Source organism: Bos grunniens, chromosome 5 (genome assembly GCF_055505025.1).
Source record: "Bos grunniens cultivar Pamir isolate PY7600 chromosome 5, Bosgru_T2T1.0, whole genome shotgun sequence".
Classification (NCBI taxonomy): Eukaryota; Metazoa; Chordata; class Mammalia; order Artiodactyla; family Bovidae; genus Bos; species Bos grunniens.
In genome coordinates this window covers 95046965-95070287 of record NC_141169.1, presented here as the reverse complement: position 1 = coordinate 95070287, position 23323 = coordinate 95046965, and the positions used below count along the sequence as shown (strand labels likewise).

Below are 23323 nucleotides of genomic sequence, written 5' to 3'. Positions count from 1 at the left end.
TACGGAGCTCATAATTTAAACGTGAAAGGAGTGTGTGTACCTGTGTGTTCGACCACAGGGTGAGTTGGCACAGAGAGAAGGAAAGATAACTGAAAACATACACAGTAAGTGCTGTCATATTGAGGAATGAACAAAAGGCTGAAGAAATAGAAAAGGGAAGCATTTCAAGTCTCCATTCAAGTTATCAGCGTGACTCCTGAATGAAGATACATATTTACCACAAAAAGATGATGCAGAAGGAATCTTTCACAGACATTTGGGCTGATTAAATATGTGTTGATATGTGCCAAGACATCATGGCCTTAAGGATAAATCAGTGAAGTGGCCACAAAAATCTCTGCTGTTTTGGTTGACTTTCTAACCAATTTCAAAGGAAAGAAACAACTTGCACAGGGAAAGGACCTTTCCTGCTCATAACAGATTTTGTATGAGCAATCCTTCAAGTTACCCTTGTCACACCATGCAGGGATAAAAGTGCACAGCCTGCAGAAGAAAATACCAGTGTTTCTATTATACTTAGTTTATAGATTCTAGTATTTCTAGTTTTGCCTATGAACTAACATGTATGTAACTTTGATGGGAATACCAGACCACCTGACCTGCCTCTTGAGAAATCTATATGCAGGTCAGGAAGCAACAGTTAGAACTGGACATGGAACAACAGACTGGTTCCAAATAGGAAAAGGAGTACGTCAAGGCTGTGTATTGTCACCCTGCTTATTCAATTTATATGTAGAGTATATCATGAGAAACGCTGGGCTGGATGAAACACAAGTTGGAATCAAGATTGCCGGGAGAAATATCAATAATCTCAGATATGCAGATGACACCACCCTTATGGCAGAAAGTGAAGAACTAAAGAGCCTCTTGATGAAAGTGAAAGAGGACAGTGAAAAAGTTGGCTTAAAGCTCAATTCAGAAAACTAAGATCCTGGCAGCCAGTCCCATCACTTCATGGCAAGTAGATGGGAAAACAGTGGAAACAGTGGCAGATTTTATTTTGAGGGGCTCCAAAATCACTGCAGATGGTGATTGCAGCCATGAAATTAAAAGACACTTACTCCTTGGAAGGAAAGTTATGACCAGCCTAGACAGCATACTAAAAAGCAGAGACATTACTTTGCCAACAAAGGTCCACCTAGTCAAGGCTATGGTTTTTCCTAGGGTCATGTATGGATGTGAGCTCTGAAGAATTGATGCTTTTGAACTGTGGTGTTGGAGAAGACTCTTGGAGTCCCTTGCACTGTAAGGAGATCCAACCAGTCCATCCTAAAGGAGATGCGTCCTGAGTGTCATTGTAAGGACTGATGTTGAAGCTGAAACTCCAATACTTTGGCCACCTGATGTGAAGGACTGACTCATTTAAAAAACTTTGATCCTGGGAAAGACTGAAGGCAGGAGGAAAGGGGGACGACAGAGGATGAGATGGTTGGATGGCATCACCGAGTCAATGGACATGAGTTTGGGTAAACTCTGGGAGTTGGTGACGGACAGGGAGGCCTGGTGTGCTGCAGTCCATGGGGTTGGAAAGAGTCGGACACAACTGAGCAACTGAACTGAACTTACAAATTATTATCCGTATAATGGGAATGGGAACTCAAGCTTTACTGATGTATTTCATCAAAGAATTTGAGTACCACTGTTTTAGAGTCCTTCGAAGGCCTCAAAATAAAAAGTAATTTGAAATTAACTGTATTTAAAGTCACAGAGCCGGTCTAAAATACTAGCAATGGAGAAATGTTACGTGGCTGGGGAATGTACTTAAGGGCCCTGGAGAGAATTCCGGAGGAGCTGCCTTATACAACTGCTAGGAGAAGACAATGACACCCCACTCCAGTACTCTCGCCTAGAAAACCCCAGGGGCGGAGGAGCCTGGTGGGGCTGCAGTCCATGCGGTCGCTAAGAGTCGGACACAACTGAGCGACTTCATTTTCACTTTTCACTTTCCTGCATCGGAGAAGGCAATGGCAACCCAGTGTTCTTGCCTGGAGAATCCCAGGGACGGGGGAGCCTGATAAACTGCCGTCTGTTGGGTCGCACACAGCCGGACACGACTGAGCGACTCAGCAGCAGCAGGAATGAAAAAAAAAACCTACTGTTTGCAGGTTTGGATCATCGCTGGGAACAACTAGAGGTAGATGTTCACACACCCAGCACAGTCCTGCCGTCTGAACTGCTTGGTGCACAACCCAGATAGGTTGCCAGGTTCAGGTGAGCAGTACCTGCTTTCGCATTTGGCAACTCTGCCCAGAAACTTCATGGCCACTGCTGTTCTGGAGTGAGAGCTCAGAGCTCCGCGCGCCGACTTTGAACCAGAGCCAAAAGCTCCGCCAGGAGCCGTGCGTACAGGCGTGGGGGCCAGCGTCAAGCGTTCACCATACGTGCTCTCGGGCCTGCGCGCTGCCGTCTTCGAGCCTCTACGCAGCTTCTGCCGGGCGAATCCGCCTTCCCGCCGCTTCGTCACTTCCGGCGGACGCTTAGCGTCATTGGTGTCGTCACTTCCTGCCGGTACCGGTGTGGACGGTACGGGTCGTGGCCGCCCGTTCTCCGCTTCTCCCCTTCCCCTACTCTCCTCCCTCCTTCCCTTTCCCTCCCTCGGCGGCGGTCGGTCGCCCGTCGCGGACTCCCTGACCCGTCCCTAACCCCTTCCTGACCTTGGGGCCACCGGATTGGCCTTTTCCTGTGCCCTGGCCCAGCGTCAGTGTCGGGGCGGGGGCCTTGAAGAGCCGGAGGCGCTGCCACAGAGGAGAGAAAAGACTAGACGACCCCTCGGCTCTGCAGCGGGATCGCTCTGCTAGCAGCCGCCATGGCGATGAGGCAGACACCGCTCACCTGCTCCGGCCACACGCGGCCTGTGGTAGATCTGGCTTTCAGTGGCATCACGCCTTATGGCTATTTTCTAATCAGCGCTTGCAAAGGTGAGCGGGGCCGCTAGTCGGGCCCCTGATGGCCGAGGTCGGGCGGAAAGCGAACGAGGTTGGCATCCCCATTGCGGAACGAACTGCGGCTCTCGCAGCGTTTGAGGTTAGGGCCCCACGGCGGGCTGATGGGGAGAGGAGTAGTTGTTAGGGCTTCCGCAGCTGACGCCGAGAGGCTTTCCTAAGTAATGCCCCTAACGAAGGCTTCTCGTTTTACCTTTATTGCTATTTTTGGAAAAGCTGAACTGTGCGCTTGCCTAGACGTCCCGGCCAACAAACAGTGTAAATATCTCTCAAGGATTTAGCAGAATGCAGCAACTAGGCCAGGCCTTATTTTACGAAGACTTAGCATTCCTGTTATCTCATTGAATAGTCTTTTCTCGTGTGGAATTTTTCATTTCCGTTTTCCATCTTTCAAGTGGAAGCTATGTTTGATGGAAGCTGAGATTTATATTAAAAAGTTTGTCCAAAATAAGACACAAATCTAGATTGTTTTGACGCAGGTCAATCTTTTCAACTAGTTACAGATGCTTCCCAGAGAGAATGTGCAGCTGGGTTCCTCATTGAATTTATTTCTGAACGATCCTTAGTGACCCCAGTGAGTGAGAATAGTTCAGGCAACAAAAACTGTTTCCACTTTGTTTTTCAATATGATCGTTTTATGTTTAGATTTTAAGTCCTCCGAACTTCTAAGTCACATGTCGTCTTCAATATTTTTTAGATGGTAAGCCTATGCTTCGCCAGGGAGATACAGGAGACTGGATTGGAACATTTTTGGGTCATAAGGGTGCCGTTTGGGGCGCAACATTGAATAAAGATGCCACCAAGGCAGCGACAGCCGCTGCAGATTTCACAGCGTAAGTGCAGCCAGAAATGGCCACCTTCGGAGTTCTCTGTGGATTGTGCTCTGAAATGATCAAAACGTCGTTAAAGGTTACTCGTGAAATTCTTACTACCATATGGAATACCCCGTGTTTGATCTCACCAGAATTCCGGCCTGATCCTACTTGCTTCTTTCTCTTAAATGGTTCTCAAACTGTTCACAGAGACTCAAATGACTTCATTCTGTGTAAGGGTGAAATCTAAATTGTTGATTGTCCCCTTGCATCTAGATTATCATCATCTTTGTTGATTCCACCAGCAGAATGTCTGCTGATGCCATTATTTCTTACGCCACTGCCATCTTAGTTCAGGTCCCTACCACTAGTCGTTTCCCATCTGTTCATTCTCCCTGGTGCTGTCAGTTGTCTTCCTGAACACAAATATCAGGTCACTTCTCTAGCTAATGCTTTTCCTGTCTTACCTGTGCTTTGTCAGTGATCCATGACCTTGGGTGTACATTATTAGAAGCTTTTAAAATACTCATATACATATTGGTCTGGGGGTGGAGGGGGGAGGTGGGCGGTAAAGTCCCCAACAACAGTTCATTTCCCTGCCAGAAGTTCTTCTAGGTGATTCTGATGTGCAGCCTTTAATCATCGGCCTAAAGGTTAAATTTCAGTTGTTGCCTCTTTAACACTTTGGCCCATCCTAATTCACCATCATCATCTGCACTGCACACCCCATGCCCCACAGTCTGGTTACACTCATTGTTGCCAGAATGGACCTTACTTACTCTGATTTTTGGCTTTTGAATATATTATTAAGCTGACTTGCCAATGACCCACTTTCCCGTCTGCTCATGTGTATCATATCTTATATAACCTTGGTACCTCTACTTCCTAATGTTTGTGACTTAGCAGACACCTAAATGTTTTAAGGAAGACAGTGTCAAGGATTATTGTACATGCAGTAAACTGTTAGAGTTGAGAGTCTTGAGAGTGAAAGTGGTTTTTAAAAATTGTTTTTTTAAACAGAATTTTACACTAAGGAGCAATTATAAATGTGTTTGTTGTGCTTTTGTATTAAGCAAATTAAACATACTAGGCTTATTATGAAAAATAAAGGCAGATTGATTGAGGTGGTGAATACATGACTATGTATTTGTTGAAACTTGTAGAGCTCTATGGCGTGGAGTGAGTTTTACAATACATACTTTTTTTGTTGTTAAATAGAATTTTTAAATAAACAGGGAGATACAATCCCATGCTGATGTGGGATTAAATTTGAGATGATGAGAGATCAGTAAGAAAAGTTACAATGTCAATTTGAACTTTTTTCTTTGCCTTCAAAGAATAGATGTTGTTAGGTTTATGCATAACCATTGTAAGGGTTTGTGCTCTGCCCTGTTGTGAGTCTATGCAATTCTGATAAAATAAGGAACTGCTTGGTTTTATGTAAATCCTTTAATGTCAAATGTTGCTTTAGAGGTCGGCATGCATGCTTATAATGTGACAGACTCCTTTGTTAATTATGGGATGTGAAAAATAGGAAGTAAAAGTGATTCTCATACAAGGAAGATTTGTGGAGGACTGGAAGGTGAGGGTGTCCATTCCCTCTTTTTGCTCACACTGTTGGCTATGTTAAACTTCTGACTCTTATAGTACTTATTGACTTATGTGTTGTTGCTTCTTGAGGCCATGGGCCATGTCTTATATTTTTTTGTATACCTCGCTTGTTCAGCACTTTGTCAAACAAATAACTTAAGGAAGTTTCCGAAGCAGAAGGACTAGGAACGGATGAATTACAGATCTTGGTTTTGTTTCTGAGACATTTATGTCTCCTGTGGGTTCAACCTATTTTTTTTTTCCTTCAGTTTCTCCTAAGTTTATTTTTTGCTGAGTCCATTAGGAACATTGTCACTGGGAGAGAATGTCACTGGTTTCATAACAGAGATAGAAAATTGGAATTAACAACTCTGCGACCCTAGGGACCGTAGCCTGCCAGGTTCTCCTGTCCATGGAATTCTCCAAACAAGAATACTGGAGTGGGCTGCCATTTCCTTCTCCAGGAGATTTCAGATATTTGTTAGGTGGATTTTTAAAATATCATTATTGAAACTAGGTCCTCAGGTTGTTAAGTTAATAGTTAATAAAGTGATATTTTAAATTTGATTAGGTAAAATGTAACAAGATCTTAGACACTACAGACATTAGCGTTAAAATAGACGATCTTTTAAATTGCTTTTCTGGAGAGATTCATTTCTGTTCATCTCAGTTCTGTGTTATCTGGCTCAAACATGAGTGCTAATAATATGAGCAAAATGCTCTGTCTTCTCTTGCCTGATGGACAGTCTTGCTCTGATCTGAGACTTGAACAGAAGCTTGTTAGTAATGATACCCATCTCTGTAAAATCTGTGAAGACCTGACGTACATTTGACAAATTTTAATGCCAGGGAAAAAAAACGAAATGCATTAGACAGAAATTACTGCTCATGTGATAATTACTCTGAAATGGAGAGAGAAAAAGGTGTGAAAAATACGGCACTTTAAATATTTAACAGAGTTCTGAAAAGAGTAGTCAGGATTTTATCTTGCTGCTAGAGGCACAGTTATCTTTGTTTTTAGGTCACTAACAGCATTAATAACCCAAGTCATGGTTTTGAGGACGTTTCTCTGTATAGGTATTCAGTGTTGTTTTGGGGCTTTCTTAACATTTCAGGTCTTAGTGTCTGTGTTTACACGGGTTTATTAAAATCATGAATGCTGGGGCCAGATTGTGTTTGAACCCTGGCTCTATCCTTTAATAGCTCTGTGATCTTGCGAACTTTATTTAACCTCTCTTTTTCACAGTTTCATCATCTATAAAAGTGAGAATAGCAATAGTGCCTACCTCTTGTTGTGAATGGCTTCCCTTGTGGCTCAGCTGGTAAAGAATCTGCCCGCAATGTGGGAGACCTGGGTTCAGTCCCTGCATTGGGAAGATCCCCTGGAGAAGGGAAAGACTACTCACTCAAGTATTCTGGCCTGGAGAATTTCATGGAATGTGTAGTCCATGGGGTCACAAAGAGTCGGACACAACTGATCAACTTTCATTCGTTGTGAATATTAAATGAGTTGATACGTTTATATTTAGAATATTACCTGAAATCTAGTACACATGTAAATGTTAACGTGTAAGGTAACACTGATAGCTACCACCCCAATAGACCAAAATCATGTGTTCTTTTGGAACATCTGTGGCTAAAGCCAAGAAATCTTTGGGTTTCATGCAAGGAAGTTCTAGTAGATCTAAGTAGCAGGAGGGAATACTTTTGGGTTTTTTCCCTCTCAGTTCAGGCTTTCAGATGCCATGATGTAGTGGGAAAGATGTAAGCATTTGCATTAAGCAGGCCTGAGTTCAGGCTTCCCTGGTGACTTAGTGGAACCTGCCTGCCAATGCAGGAGACGTAGGTTCCATCCCAGAGTCAGGAAGATCCCCTGGAGAAGGAGATGGCTACCCACTCCAGTATTCTTGCCTGGGAAATCCCATGGACAGAGGATCCTGGTGGGTTATAGTCCATGGGGTTGCAAAAGAGTCAGACACAGCTTAGCAACTAAATAACAACAAGGCCTCAGTTCATGTGCTAGCCATACTTTGTATTTTCAGTTTGATCATGAGATGTTCCTTAAACCTCTTGTTTCTTATTTGTCAAATGAATGTAAGCCAAGCGTGGTTTGGGGGCAAATCAGCGATTTTTTTCCACTTGCATGCCTGAATATAGCCTTGTGTCTGTTGCATAGCAGATGCTTGGTTAGTGGGAACTGAGACTTGACCCTCGTTTGCTGTGTGTCTGTCTGTGAAGTGTGGGGATGTGTGCATCCTTTCTTTGTATTCTCATTTAATGACGTATGTGGGCTCTGCTATTATGGAACTTGACCCAATAAAGAAGAGCTCCTTAGTGTAATTTTAGGTGTCATGATTATCTAAAGGAGAATTTTGTCCATTTTTCTTATAGACAAAGTATATTCAGCAGGGCTGGTCCGTGAGTCGGTTTGGAGTGTTATCTTGAGGTAATTTGGGCAGGCAAGTCAGCTGAAACTATCCCTGAAACGCCATTCTCTTTATATCTTTTAATTCGTCTTTTAATTCGTAGAGCTAATGTTACCACCACATCTCCTTATCCCCCTTTTTTTTTTTCCCTCTTGTAAAAAGCCAATAGGAAGAGCTAATTTTTCTCTGAATAAGGTTCTCAATAAATCGAAGGTGCTCGTGTCTCCTTTTTGATGGCTTGGCTGTCCTGTTAAGACAGGCAGTCATTTTCCCGAAATAGCTTAATTTTTTGTTAAGGCCTTAAAGAAGTATGTTAAGCAGCCCCTTTTTTGAGACTGCTAAGTCCTTTCTCAGAATATGAAAAGTATTGAACAGACAGCATTGATCATATGCAAAAAACTGGGGACATAAGAGGTATCACTAGTTTAGGGAGATGGCAGGTACATCTTGAGTTGTACAGAAATGAATGCTACAGGATTAGCTGTTGAGAGGGTATTGTTAATGATGTTTCATTAACCATCTTCCTTTATGGACCCTTCCTGCCATTTCTCTCAGGGGAGCTCTGTGGAGGATGTCCTTTCCCTTGCTTTGATTTGATCCCTGTAGCGAGCTAGTTAATAACCAGTTTCTTGCCCGGAGTTTAGGTTATTCCAGATTTCTTTTAGAATTCTAAGCTGTTTTTAGGACTATTATTGGGAATAATGGAAATGTGCCAAAGTTAGTACAAGTGACTAGAACATGCTCTATTGGAGAGGGTGGCACTCGATTTTACTTGTGTATCTAGGTGGGAGGAACGCGAGTGTAGATATATTGGCCCTCTGGATGGTACTAGTGCAGTCGCTCCAGTTCTTGCTTCTGGTACAATGAATGGACATGATCTAAGCAGAATAATTAGATTTTGGGGAGTTTGGTGAAGATGATTGAATATCCTTGAAATTAATATCTCTAAGGACAACGCCCAGTTTCTTTGAGACTCGAGAGTATGTGAATAGGATAGAGATTTCAAATACATTTGATATTTTCTTCACTTTTGATGTGCTTATTCGTTCAGTCGTGTCCAACTCTTTGCAACCCCATGGACTATAGCCTGCCAGATTCCTCTGTCCATGGGGATTCTCCAGGCAAGAATACTGGAGTGGTTTACCAGACCCTTCTCCAGGAGATCTTCCCGACCCAGGGATTGAACCTAGGTCTCCTGCATTGCAGGTGGATTCTGTACCATCTGAGCCACCTCGGAAGCTCTTTGATGCCTTCTGTTATTATAGCAGTCTAATCTATGTGAACTCTTATCACTGATTTCCCTGTGATTAAGAGTAAACGTGGACAAAACTAAAAGTAAAGTAAAATTAAACAGTATAAGCTGAGTTCTGTGGAAGAACAGAAAGGAATGGTTGATGGAAGTGAGAAAAACAGAAGGTTTAGTGAAAAAAATAGCATTAGTGATGAACCCTGAGGATGAGTAGAACTATGATAGCTGAGAATGTAAAGTTTGTTGTTGCTTAGTTGCTAAGTTGTGTCCAATTCTTGTTGCAATCCCTTTGTCCATGGGATTTCCCAGGCAAGAATACTGGAGTGGTTGCTATTTCCTTCTCCAAGGAGGGCCTTTCTGACCCAGGGATTGAACCCTCGTCTCCTGCATTGGCAAGTGGCTTCATTACCACTGAACCACCAGGGAACCCTAAGATTATAAAAATACAGACTAAGTAGAACACTATGAGCAAAGACAGAGGAGCCATGGCTTGTTTGAGGGATTGTTTATAATCTGATGTGACTAGACTCAGAGAAATAATGCAAAATGAGGTTGGGAAAGTAGGGTTTGACCAGAGAGTTGAATTGGAAATGGGAAAGGGTGGAATAGGTTTCCTTTGCAAAGAGAAATTAGTATTTGAGAGTTTAGTAGCAATACCACTCACAGTTGACATTGTTTCTCTGAACATACTGTTACACTTCTCTACAATGTTTCCATTTTTTCCCAGGGTGTATTTCTCAGTTCAGTTCAGTGCTTTAGTAGCTCAGTCCTGTCGGACTCTTTGCGACCCCATGAATTGCAGCACGCCAGGCCTCCCTGTCCATCACCAACTCCCGGAGTTCACTCAGACTCACGTCCATCGAGTCAGTGATGCCATCCAGCCATCTCATCCTCTGTTGTCCCCTTCTCCTTCTGCCCCCAGTCCCTCCCAGCATCAGAGTCTTTTCCAATGAGTCAACTCTTCGCATGAGGTGGCCAAAGTACTGGAGTTTCAGCTTTAGCATGCTGTTTAAGGCTACTGGTTTTGATGCTTAGATTTTCTGGACTTTCTGACATAAATTGTGTGGTTTTTGTTTGTGTCTCTATAGCCATGTGTGTTTGTATTTTATTTCTTTTCTTTTTTTTTTTTAAATTTATTTATTTGACTGCATGGGGCTGGGTCCTAGTTGAGGCCCTCCGGACCTTCATTATGTCGTGCAGTATCTTTCATTGTGGCTCACTGACTTAGTTGCTCCCCGCCTTTTGGGATCTTAATTCCCTGCCCAGGGATGGAGTCCATGTCCCCTGCATTGCCAGGCAGATTCTTAACCATTGGGCCACCAGGGAAGTCCCTTAATTGTATTTCTTAAACATAATATTGTTTGTGTGTGTGTATATATATATATATTTTCTTTTTTTCCCCCCTCAGCTAAAGCTAACACTACTGAGGCAAGAACTTTGGGATCATTTTTTTTTCCTCCCTTTTGTGCCTCCCTTTTGTCTCCCTTTTCTCCCTTTTGAGTCTTGAGTGACATACTTGATACGTTTATTCTATGTTTAATGAGTGAAGAAAAAATACTCCTTGCCTTCTCTGTTTTTCTTTTGTTTTCTCTGTTGCATTGTTCACTTTATTCCTAAAAATAAATGTCAATTACATTAGAATGGAATTTTTAGAATAATTATTATGAAGCATAGCTTGTTCCTCATAACAGTTTCTTTTTGCCATGTGGAAGGTTTTCTTGTTTATTTTTCAATCACCTCTTCGGATCTAAAATGAATTTTTTCTTCTTCTTTATTGTTCAAGCTTTTTTATTTGGGGGAACTTCTTAACAGTATTTCTGTGAACTATTATTTAATCATTATCCCCCAGCATACATATACATACGTATGTGTGTATAGACACACAATCACACGTATACTTTGGGTTGGGATGGGTTTGTTGGAAAACCTACAATTGAGAGATTTGAAAACCTATAATTAAAATCTTCAACATTAGCATTATGTAATCAAAGGCTGATACTTTGTGTGGAGGTTAATTGGACTAGGATTTGAAAATAGAAGTCAACTCTGAGGGAGAAATGGGAGAGTATTGTTTTCTCTACTGTTTTGATTTAAAATTTTATGTAATCTCTTTCTCCTAAGTATTTATTGTTTTTCATCTCATTTCTCGAGTATATGAGAGTATAGACGAAAAAATTGGAAAGGAGAAACTGAATTGGTTAAAATACTTGCGGTGGTGTTATAAGAATATTATGGCTACAGGCTAAAAGGAAAGTAAGGATTTATGGTTCATGGATCTTATTTACTTAAATTTGATCTTTTCCATTGTCAAAATTATATTGCTGTATCATTTTTAGCTTATAATACATTTATATAACATCTCAAATAACTCATTTGGTAACTAATTATCAAAATTACCATGTTTGTCTTCTACTTTTTTATGTTTTACTTTTAGCAAAGTATGGGATGCTGTCTCAGGAGATGAATTGATGACCCTGGCTCATAAACACATTGTCAAGACGGTGGATTTTACGCAGGTATTAGAAAGTGGAATTTGTTTTAGGGAGTTATATTGCTGTTGTTATAGGATATGTCTGTGGTTTTATATTTGATTGGTTTGTATTTAGTTCATGTTTGGTTTTGTGGGGGTGTATTTTGTGTATGCTGGTTACATTTGATTTGACTTTAGATTAAACTATACACCTTTACAGTTAACTCTTGAATGACAGTTTGAACTGTACGGGTCCACTTAACATGAATCTTCTTCAGTGGTAAATTCTGCAGTATTTCACAGGCGGTAGTTGGTTGAATCTTTGGACATGGGGGAACTGAGTGGGAGGCGGACCACATATATAGAGGACTGACTGTAACTGATAATGTGGATCTTCCACTGTGTGGAGGGTGGTGCCTTAATCCCTGAGTTGTTTAAGTCAACTGTATTTTTTCTTGGTTGATCCTATGAGATTTTTAAGAACCCTGGAACTCTTATATCAACAATAGTAACAAACATCTGAAAAACCCAAGTAATGTTTCCCAGTGACTTAGAAGGGAGAGAATAAATTTGAGATCATCACAGTCATGCTACTCAGTAGGCAGCGGGATCAGAGCCAGCTGAGAGAAGCCATGTGGTTGGTGGTGTGACATTTGAACTGGGAAGCTTACAGGATCTGGCAATTATGAGAAAGATAAACGCTCTATAGTATTTTCTCAGGAATAATTGATCTGTGTGCATCTCTTTGTGATCTCTGTGAGCTTTATTTGCATTTTATGTAGTGTTGAAGAAGCTGCAAAGAGATATAACTATTAAAGTAGTTAATCTAATACCATTTTACTTGTATGTGTTTTCAGGATAGTAATTACTTGTTAACTGGGGGACAGGATAAACTGTTACGCATATATGACTTGAACAAACCTGAAGCAGGTAATTTTAATTCATATGTATTTGTGGTTTTGTTTTCTTTTAATTTAAATAACTTTTCCTGATGAAAGGAATTCATGTTCAATACTCAAATTAGGAAAATGTAGTCACAAAGAAAAAATTAAATTTTAATCTACCATCCAGTCCGTTCCCCACCTCCGTCATGTGGGGTCTTTTATTCCCCTGACCAGGGATCAAACTCACACCCCCTGTATTGGAAGCTTGACCACTGGACCACCAGGAAAGTCTTATCATCCAGTATTATTAATTAATGTCTTTCGTTTTTGGTTCATGTTTTTCCAGTCTTTTTTCTTTTTTTTAATGCAGTTTTTTTTTAATGGATTTTTTTTTTTACACTATTTAAAGAAAAAAATATATCCTGATAAACTTTTCTTATGACACTAAGTCTTAAAAGGCACATAACAGTGTTAACTGCTTTTTGGTTAGAAGGAGTGGTTATTATCTGTAGAAGGTGAGAAGGGTAAGAATTCTCAATGTATATACATACTTAGATTTTTGAACCACATGGGTATATCAGCTATTCAGAAGAATGCTGAAAATCTGTAGTAATTTTTTCGTGTCTTTGAATACTCTATATTCATTCTTTCTAATGACTATATGACTTTCCATTCTATGGATAAGTGAACTAACCAATCTCCTATTATGGCCTACTTGGGCTATTTACAAATTTTCAAGATTATAAGCAGTGTTAGGCTAAACATCCTTATAGTTGCAAATATTCCACAATTGTTTCTGTAGCATATCTACATAGAAATAGAATTGTTGGGACAAAAAGGAGATATACTTGGAAGCCATAAATAGATATTACCAAAGAGGCCACCAGTGAAGTATAAAAATGTACCTATAGCCAACCTATTCTAGCAAACACTAACTAGCTTTATCTCTGCCAGTTTAATAGAAAAATTCTTATTAATGGGAACTTGAAAAATAATTCATGAGGTTAAAATTCTGTCGAATACCATTTTAATTTACTTTTGTGGACTAATAAAGCACCTGTTCATTCTATTACTGGTTTTAAAATTTATTCTAATTTGTCATTTGCTTTTACATTTTGTTAGTAAGGTTTGTGGTATACACATTTTTAATAATTGGATGGTGAAATCTGACATTTCCTCTATAAATTCTCTCAGTGCACAGAAGTTATAAGAGATACATTTTCTTCCCTAGTCCAGATCATCATCTCCATTTTACAGTATTTCAGTGCTTTCCTAATCACATGCTGCATATTTTAAAAGCAACTAAAATATGAGAAAAAGTTTTATTTATTATATATTAATTGGGTTCTTAAATTTTGTGTTGTGGGCATAGTTTATTCATAAGTCAGTAAGCTTTAGAAGTTTATAACAAAGTCAAAGTTACGTTGGAAGTTAAGCAGTTATCCTCGAGATACCTTTTCTAAAGGTATTTCTAAGGTGAGGAAACAAACTGCATTTATCTTTATTCTCCTTTGGTACCTGGGAATTAATAACTTTATGCAGAAACAGCAGACTACTCTGACCTCACCAAATCAGTGTACCTTCTGACTCAGCAAGATAGTTCAAAGCTCAGGCAGTTAGCTTTTGTCTTCTTTTCCCTTTCTCAAAGCTGCCTTTGAAAGTGACTCTTCCACTGTCTCGCATTAGAAAGAAGAGCTTTTACCCATCAGACACCAGATGAGAAACTGCAGGGGATGGCTGCTATAACGTGTGCACGGTGTTCATCTGTGTCTGGTAGCAGTGTCTGTCTGCGTTTTGCATTCAGTTCTTGCTATTCACACAAACATCATGCAGCCGAAGAGTGAGTTGGGATCATAGTACTGGTCTAGTGTTGTCTCTTTGGACCTGTCCACCACTGGCCAGCCTCCAAATTCCCACACACAAAACTTTGGGAATAGAGATTGTCCCTTCGGGGAATTTAATGTACGATACCTGTAGTAACTTTTTCTTTTAAGTGATGGTGCAGGGCGGGGGGAGCAACTTTAAATGTTTCGATTGTTAAACTCTGAGGTGTAATAACTATTGTTAATCCCAGTTTACCAGTGAAGAAATGTAGCCTTCAAAAGGTTAAGTGGTTTGCCCAAAGTTAAAGTTGTGTTGAATGGTATTGCCTGCAACATCTGCTTTTGCCCAGACGTAGCAAGTGTATTAACAATTGTATTTTAAATTGTTTTATCTGAAGAACCTAAGGAAATCAGTGGTCACACCTCTGGTATTAAAAAGGCTTTGTGGTGCAGTGAGGATAAACAGATCCTTTCAGCGGATGATAAAACTGTTCGGTGAGTAATTTTTCTTTAATAATTTAAAGTTGAAAACATGTTTGACCTTGGAGCTTATAGTTAAGTTTCCTATAACTATCATGTAGGAAGAATTGTGTCTGAACATTACAACTGTGGCTGCATCTGGGTCACATTTTTTTGGAGCTGTCTGTTATAAACATAGAGTGGGATTCACAAGACTTAATTAAAACTGTTGACATCTTTATAAGCAGGTGCTCTTAACCTGGGTGAGTGGACTGGCTGGCCATAGGGTGTTAGAGTGTAAGAACCATTATTTAAAGCAGTGTTGAAATTGATTAGATTAGGAGATGTATCTTAATAGCATAAGCATTTGGGAGGTATATTTAAAGTATTAGTTTTGACTTTACCAACAAGATACCAAATAATTTGATGTTTTATGCCAAAGCCACATTTCTCAGTATCATCTGTAATTTGTGAGTTGGAATGGAGGTTGTTTTACTACAGTTGTGGTTATTTTTTCATTGGTTAATCTGCAGTTGTAATTTAAGCTGTAAGTATTTTTCTTAAGTGAGTAAATACCACCTTCTTTTCTTTTTTATGCAGCCTTTGGGATCATGCTACTATGACGGAAGTGAAATCTCTAAATTTTAATATGTCCGTTAGCAGTATGGAATACATTCCTGAGGGAGAGATTTTGGTAATAACTTATGGACGATCTATTGCTTTTCATAGTGCAGTAAGGTATGTCTGAGGAGTATCTTCATTTTCTTTTCTGGTAACAAAGGGGCAGTTTAGTGTACTTAACATTTGCAAGGTGTGTACTAAGGTATTTAATGCTTTTAAAGGCAAATCTTGGCCTATGTGACATAATATGGAGGAAGATTGTTTCCATACCTAATAATAGTGAGTTTTTTGAAAATTTGGTAGACTTTAATCAGAAGAATTAATCAAATTAATTTCCAGGTGTTTGGGACATTTATTGGTAAAATTTAACAATTTTTAATGTATATTTTTCTTTAAAGATCCCTAGATTGATGCTATAATTTATATTATTCATTACTCTAAAACCTCTGTAATCTTGATTCTGCCATTTCACTTTAAAATTACAGAAAAATTAGTGATTTTTCTTTTTGTTTCCAAATAGGGCATAGATTTAATGAATTCTTTAAAAGTAGACTTAATTTTTATGATTATAAATATATTAAATGCTTACGTTGGAAATTTAGAAAATAAAATTTTAAAAAACTTGGGTATAATCCTATAGCCATAGAACCAGAAAGTTACTGGTAGCTGTGTTTTTTGCTAGTCTTTTTTTCTTTGGGGGGAGTATGTGTTTGTATGTGTTTTTTTCTTTAGTTACTAGGATCCTAATAAGTATAATTTTCATTTTTTTATTCTAAGATCCTCTTAGCCATTAAAATTCTTTGGAAACATTTTTACTAGGTGTATTATTATAGAGTCTGAGTGAGTGAGTGAAAGTCACTCAGTTGTGTCAGACTCTTTGCAACCCTGTGGACTATACAGTCCTTGGAATTCTCCAAGCCAGAATACTGGAGTGGGTAGCTGTTCCATTCTCCAGGGGATCTTCCCAGCCCAGGAATCGAACGTAGGTCTCCCGCATTGCAGTCAGATTCTTTACCATCTGAACCACCAGGGAGGCATTATAGAGTCTACCATGTCACACATTAGTTGCCCTGTTTTAACTGTGCAGTGAGATTTATGATCACATCTCTTGCATGTTTCTTCACAAGAGAATCCTGTCAGTAGAGTTACCAGTTCAGAGGTCAGGAGTGTCACGGCTGGCGCAGTCTGCAGCCTGTGTGCAGCTTTGTCACCTTCCCCTGCCTGCCCATCCTGGCCCTGGACAAGTGCTTCCCACATACTGCACCTCTCTCGGGTGGGTAAAATCACAGAGGAACATGAGGGGATAACAACAGAAGATGGTGTTGGAATAGTTGGGATCAACAATTTTTCACAGGAATCTTTGGGAGATGTTTAGTCTGCCTGAAGTTGGAACAAGGTTGAACAGACAAGATGAGCAGGTGCTTTGGAAAGTGTGAAAACTACTAGTGAGCTCTGTTCTCCTCTCTCAGGAGAAGTAAGTGAAATTAGTGAAGCTCTTGCAGAAAAGCCAGGACTTGTCAACAGATCTTGTTATGAAGATGATGGCCACACTGAGTAACTCTTCAGAATTAAATGAACTGATGGGTGAAGAAGCATGTGAGAAATACAGAAAATCTATTGAGGAGTAAAAACGGAACCCCTGAAAAAACTAGTTTAAATAAACAAAACAGAGGGTAGGCATGTGTTTAAAGTTCTTAGTGTACATACCACATATTTGATTTCCATAAAGAATGTACCACATTATATTCTGACCAGCAGTCCTGACCTTTTCTCTGTAAAGGGCCACTTGCAGAGCTGAGCTTCACTGAACAGCTGAAGAAATGAGAAGGCAATCAAGATGGAGATGAGCAATTAAGAATGCTAGAGAGTTCACACACACACACACACACACACACACACACACAGTGAATTGATAATGGAATGTTATTGCCCAAAACCATTAAATTGTGCAGCTGAGTTCATTGGTTGCTTCTGGACTTGGGCAGCGTGCAGCCCTGCTGTAGAACCTTGCCTGAAGTGGTGGTGGTGGAGGTTTGCTGGCCTATTAAATATTCTGCCATTTAAGCCAGAAAGTTGTTATTCAGTGATCTGTGTAAGTCATGACTTTGATTTTCATGCTTTGTAGTGTGTGATGATGGGAGTAGGATGGCAGCATTTCCGAGTTGAAATGCTCTAATGTTTTGTGTTGGAAGCCTTTCAGGGTTTTTAGGGTTAGACTGGAAAAGAGCTGATGCCCAAACTCATTGATGTTCAGGGGAAGTTGCTGTTAATGCATTGATTTTTATTACGTAGCTATAGTCTCAGATTTAGTTATTATCTTATAGCCTGATAATTAAAAACTGAGTCATTTTGAGCAGTTTTATATTTCACAGCATTAAAGCTTTTTCCTTTGCAGAAAGTTAAAAGTTCTCAGCAGCTGAAAATAGTATACAAATAATCCTTTATATTAGTTAATTACTTGCTGTAAAAACTTCTTCTATTTACCAAGTATGTTTGTCCTGGAAAAATTAAATAATGCAGAGTTAAATTTTTTTTTTTTTTTCAAAGTAAAAATCCTAGTACATTAGCCATACTGTTTTCATTAACCAACCTAATCATTTCCAGGAAGGCATTCACTGCACAAAATGGATATCCCTCTATGGAAGGGGCTGTGTATTTTGGGTGTGAATTTCGCTTGGGCATAGTAGGCTTCTGTTTTGTTTTTTTTTCCCCCTAATATTATTTAGATGTGTTTTTGTTTGTTGTTTTTCCTCTTTTAAAAATTATAGTTGACTTATAAGACTTAATTTCTACTTTACAGCAAAGTGATTCAGTCATACATATACATTCTTTTTTATATTCTTTTCCATTAAAGATTTATCACAGGATATTGAGTATATTTCTCTCTGCTGTACAGTAGGGCCTAGTTCACCCATTCTCTGTATAATGATTTGCATCTGCCGACTCCAGACTCCCACTGTACCCCTACCCCATCCCTTGGCAACCATGAGTCCATTCTGCCTGTGGGTCTGTTCTGTAGATAAGTTCGTTTGTGTCATATTTTAAGTTCCACATTTGTGACGTCTTATGACATTTGTCTTTTTCTGACTTACTTCACTTAGTATAAGTTCCACCTGTGTTGCTGCAAGTGACATTATTCATTTTTATGGTTGAGTAGTATTTTGTATGTATGTACCACATCTTCATTATCCGTCCATCGGTGACCATTTAGTTTCCAAGTCTTGGCTGTTGTAAACAGTGATGCTATGAACATAGGGATGCCTGTATCTTTTTGAATTATAGTTTTGTGTGGATACATGCCCAGGAGTAGGATTGCTGGATCATAATGGCAACTGTATTTTTAGCTTTTTGAGGAACCTCCATACTATTTTTCATAATGGCTTTACCAACTTACATTCCCACCAACAGTGTATAAGCGTTCCCTTATTTCCACACCTAGAGGGGTTTGTTTTTTTAGCAGCACTTTGTTGTTCAGTCACTGCGTCGTGTCTGACTCTTTTCGACCCTGTGGACTGTAGCCTGCCACGCTCCTCTGTCCCCCTCACATATGTCAGTACGTTTGAATAACTGGATATTGTATTATTCCTTAAGTTTTAGAATTTAGGAACATTTTAAATGTAACATTTCCTCATATTATTTATGAAATATTCAACACTTATAAATGTTGTTTAATTTTTTTTCTAGTTTGGACCCAATTAAATCCTTTGAAGCTCCTGCAACCATCAATTCTGCATCTCTTCATCCTGAGAAAGAATTTGTTGTTGCAGGTGGTGAAGATTTTAAACTTTATAAGTATGATTATAATAGTGGAGAAGAATTAGGTAAGTTGTCTTTTTTTTTTTCATAAGATTATATAGGTACCTTGATCAAAGGTTAGGTTTCAGTGATTAACACCTTAGTTAGCCAATGTTTTTTAGCTCCTACTTGGTTTCTAGGACTTCCCTTGTGGCTCAGTTGGTAAAGCGTCTGCGTATAATGCAGGAGAGTTGGGTTCTATCCCTGGGTTGGGAAGATCCTCTGGAGAAGGAAATGGCAACCCACTCCAGTACTCTTGCCTGGAAAATCCCACGGATGGAGGAGGGTGGTAAAGAGGGGTCGAAAAGAGTCGGACACGACTCACTGCACTGCACTGCACTTCATTCACTTGGTTTCTAGCTATCCTGCTTTATAATGAACTTAAGCTTGTTAGAATTGTACACAGAGAATAAAACACAATTTTGTTTTGTTTCTTTGGGAAAACTGATGGATTGTGTTGGGTAAATATAACCTCAGTGAATACACTAAATAGAATCTATTTTAATTGTTCAGTGTTCATAATTTACTGGTTGAATATTAAGTGACTTAAATAGAGATTCTTTCCCATTGTTTTTATTTAATGTCACTTTTCAAGTTTTAGATGTTTGGCCACATGTTTTATTTTCTGAAGAAGAGAAAGTAAATTATTTGCTGGTATCTGAGGTTGCAATTCGTGAATATAGAACCTTGGACGCAGACATTCTTATTTCAAAATCTCAAATTCTTTCTACTCTTATGATAATTTTTTATATTCATGGTAACACAGTTATGGTATTCCCTGAGAGAAGCTAGTGCATGAATGTCTTTGAATTGAGAGGACATGGAGACAGAATAAGAACTGCTGCCACTGCTGCTAAGTGACTTCAGTCGTGTCCGACTCTGTGCGACCCCATAGATGGCAGCCTACCAGGCTGCCCCGTCCCTGGGATTCTCCAGGCAAAAACACTGGAGTGGGTTGCCATTTCCTTCTCCAATGCATGAAAGTGAAAAGTGAAAGTGAAGTAGTTCAGTCGTGTCCGACTTTTAGCGACCCCACAGACTGCAGCCCACCAGGCTCCTCTGTCCATGGGATTTTCCAGGCAAGAGTACTGGATTGGGGTGCCATTGCCTTCTCCGGAATAAGAACATTGGTCTAATAAACAGTTTCGAAAACTGGTAAGGTGATGAGGCATTAGAAAGTAAGTGAAAAAAGTTCGGAAATAAGGATATGCCTTAAACAGAATAACACCACTACTAATGTGTACATTTTCTCATTAAACTCTATATAGGATAGGTATTGATCCTTTATCTTCATAGTCTGTGATAGGAGAGTATGAGAGGCAGAGTGTGTAAAAGAGCTCCATCTGGTGGTTCTCTGTAGTCATAGTAAGAATTGCTTCCCTGGTAAATAGTGAGTTTAGGATTTGAAAATGGGGATTGAATTGATAAACTTTAGACTTGCTTTCCGTAGACTTGAAGGTGGGGTGTCATTTACCTCCCTTTCTTTATCTTTTTTTTTGGTTTATTTTAAAAGAGATTTCTAGATGTCTGTTTAAAATGTATTGTTTTTGGCTGTGCTGTGTGCAGCCTTTTCATCTAGTTGTGACAAGCAGGGGCTCTTCTCTGGTTGTGGTGCTTGGGCTTCTCATACTGATCTCTCTCCTTACAGAATACAATCTCAGTAGTTGTGGCTTGTGGGCCCTAGGGCTTTGGCTCAGTAATTGAGACACACAGCTTAGGTGCCCTGCTGCATGTGGAATCTTCCCAGACCAGGCATCAAACTCATATCCTCTGCTTTTCGCAGGCAGGATTCTTAAGCACTGGACCATCATGGAAGTCTCCTTTATCTTTATTGGAACATGAAGTCTTGTTTTTTTGTTTTGTTTATGATGAGAATCACTTTAGTTTTAATTCGGTATAGTTCTTTGACTTTGCCCTCAGGAATTGCACATCTTCTCTAGTGTATCAATACTTAATGTCCTGTTTAAGTATTAAATTATCTAATACCCCTTCTCTTTCTCAGAATCCTACAAAGGACACTTTGGTCCTATTCACTGTGTGAGGTTTAGTCCTGATGGAGAACTCTATGCCAGTGGTTCTGAAGATGGAACATTGAGACTGTGGCAAACTGTGGTTGGAAAAACATATGGCCTTTGGAAATGTGTGCTTCCTGGTAAGAATTTTTATTCATAATTTTGTATCATTTTTCATTATTGATTCTGTCTCTGTTTCTGTCTTCTTTAGAATAAGGTTTAGGCAAAGAGTAGCCTGATGAATAAATCATCCATTAATCTCTGAATAATACTACTTATTGATCCTTACTACTACATTTAGACATGTTTTTAATAAAAATATTGTTATTGATCCCAAGTAGTTATAGTTTGGGTCTAAAAGTCTGAATCTGAAAGATATACTATTTTAGAATTACAGTTATTAAAAAAGGTGTTTTGTAGTTTTTTGCTTGCCATAGTCTTGGTGTACTCTTCTTAGTTGTTAAAATACTAGAACTTGCTCATGACATTGTAATTCATGTACTCATCATTGCTTTTCTTTTCATAGAAGAAGATAGTGGTGAGCTGGCAAAGCCCAAGATCAATTTTCCAGAGACAGCGGAAGAGGAGCTAGGTAAATACTAACATTTAACTTCTATAGGGTCCTGGAGGATGGAAAATTGAGGTATTAGTTAACTCATTGACAAAATGTATTTAATGTAAGCGTATACTTATAGGAAGTTTAAATATATGTATATTTATATATACATATAAATACATAAAAGATAAATCATTTTAAATACTTACTGCATGGTACTAGCCACGGAGATGTGTCATGGAGATGACTGATATGGTTACTCTTAAAGATCTTAGAGTTTGACTTAGGAGGCAGATGCTAAAATAGACTGTTGTAGTTGTAATTTTTACTTAACACTTGTTAAGCACCAAGTGCTCTTTCCCAAATATAGAATTATAAATTATAATGTGCCCTGATCAAATATAATATTGATTGAAATTCAAATCAATAAAAGGGAGCCAGATCTTCAAAAATCTGACTTTAATTCAGTGTCTACTAGACAGTTGAAGTCACTGAAAATGTAGCCCAAACGAGAGCCCCCCTGGAGTAGAAGAGCTTGCTGGGAAATGGTCAAGTCTTTCCTCACTGCTTCTTAGTGGCCTGGGTTCATCGTTCGTGGCTTGTGCACTGTTCTCTTTTGCTTCCCCTCACCAGCACACTTGAAAAACTTTTTCATTTATTCCTTAACTCACAGAAATATAGAGTGGCTTCTTCCCTTCCTTAAGTCGACTAATGTGACTTCCTGTTTTTGAATTGTAGAAGAAATTGCTTCAGAGAATTCAGATTCCATCTATAGTTCAACTCCTGAAGTTAAGGCCTGAGCATCAGGCAAATGCCACAGACAGTACACAACTTAATGGACTAAAACAAGCGGAGAAAAGCGTCAGCCTTCAGAGTTACTCTCTGCTTACAGCAACATGAGCAGTAAATAATGAGGAATATGAATTAGCTCCAGTGCTGGAACTAACCTACTTGGTGATACCTATGAATGAGAACACAAGAGTATCCGCTAAAAGCAGGTGGAGTTATGCTCTTATAATGTGATGATCTGTTGTCTTTTTAATGAATATGTGTAAGCCAACATCCAATTTCTCTTATTACAATTAGATTTCTTGTAGCTGTTTATGTTATTATGAAGAGGGAAAATATATTGGCCTATTTTTCTGACTTTTCCCTTAAAAGCAGAAAGCTGGTTTTTTTTTTTTTTTTTGCTTTAGTTATAAAGAAGAGGGAATACATGATAAAGTAACAGTTTGATTTCTCTTTTATTGTACACTGCTTCTGAACATCTAATTGTTTTTAGTTGTCTCAATAAAATGGCTCTAAAACAATGCTGTGTGTGTTTCTTGGGGAAGTTGATAAATTTGAGTAGTTGGGATGTTTTGGCTGTGCCAGGTCTTGGCTGTGGCACTTGGGATCATTTTTTCAGTTGCAAATGCAGGCTCCTAGTTGTAGCACGTGGGATCTAGTTTCCTGACCGGGGATTGAACCCGGGCCCCCTGCATTGGGAGTGTGGAGTCTTAGCCACTGGACCCCTGGGGAAGTCCCCATAGATTGTAGTTTTATAAATGGAAATGGCCAGAAAGTTTTTCTGTATCATATCAAGAGACCACCCAGGTAAAGAATCTGTAGTGAACAGAAATTGTTTCCTGATTTTGAAATTCAGTTACTTGCACTGAATTTTTGAAGTCTTCATGTGCTTTGG

General features: G+C 39.3%; 1 protein-coding gene and 1 non-coding gene across 3 annotated transcripts; both read left to right on the top strand.

Moving 5' to 3' along the window:
* Window positions 1–2504: 2504 nt before the first annotated feature.
* On the top strand, window positions 2505–22949 carry STRAP (serine/threonine kinase receptor associated protein). 2 transcript variants are annotated; one of them, XM_086404080.1, is made up of 10 exons: window positions 2505–2918; window positions 3640–3775; window positions 11454–11535; window positions 12347–12419; window positions 14595–14691; window positions 15256–15393; window positions 18961–19097; window positions 21074–21223; window positions 21613–21675; window positions 22378–22949. In XM_086404080.1, the coding sequence occupies exons 1-10, from the start codon at window positions 2807–2809 to the stop codon at window positions 22437–22439; spliced, it is 1050 nt and encodes a 349-aa protein (XP_086260206.1). In that variant the 5' UTR covers window positions 2505–2806; the 3' UTR covers window positions 22440–22949. The 2 variants fall into 2 exon arrangements, with proteins under 2 accessions (XP_086260206.1, XP_086260205.1); XM_086404079.1 differs by having other exon boundaries at window positions 21610–21675.
* Window positions 14113–14296, top strand: LOC147372630 (small nucleolar RNA SNORA23). The gene has a single exon (XR_015164967.1). It is a non-coding gene; the product is annotated as a small nucleolar RNA SNORA23 (small nucleolar RNA).
* Window positions 22950–23323: the final 374 nt, after the last annotated feature.

Coding starts and splice junctions, on each gene's coding strand:
- STRAP (XM_086404079.1), top strand. CDS start 2,807: ATGGCGATGAGGCAGACACCGCTCACCTGCTCCGGCCACACGCGGCCT. Junction 12,420..14,594: donor CTTGAACAAACCTGAAGCAG/GTAATTTTAATT, acceptor TTTTATCTGAAG/AACCTAAGGAAATCAGTGGT. Junction 21,676..22,377: donor GACAGCGGAAGAGGAGCTAG/GTAAATACTAAC, acceptor TTTGAATTGTAG/AAGAAATTGCTTCAGAGAAT.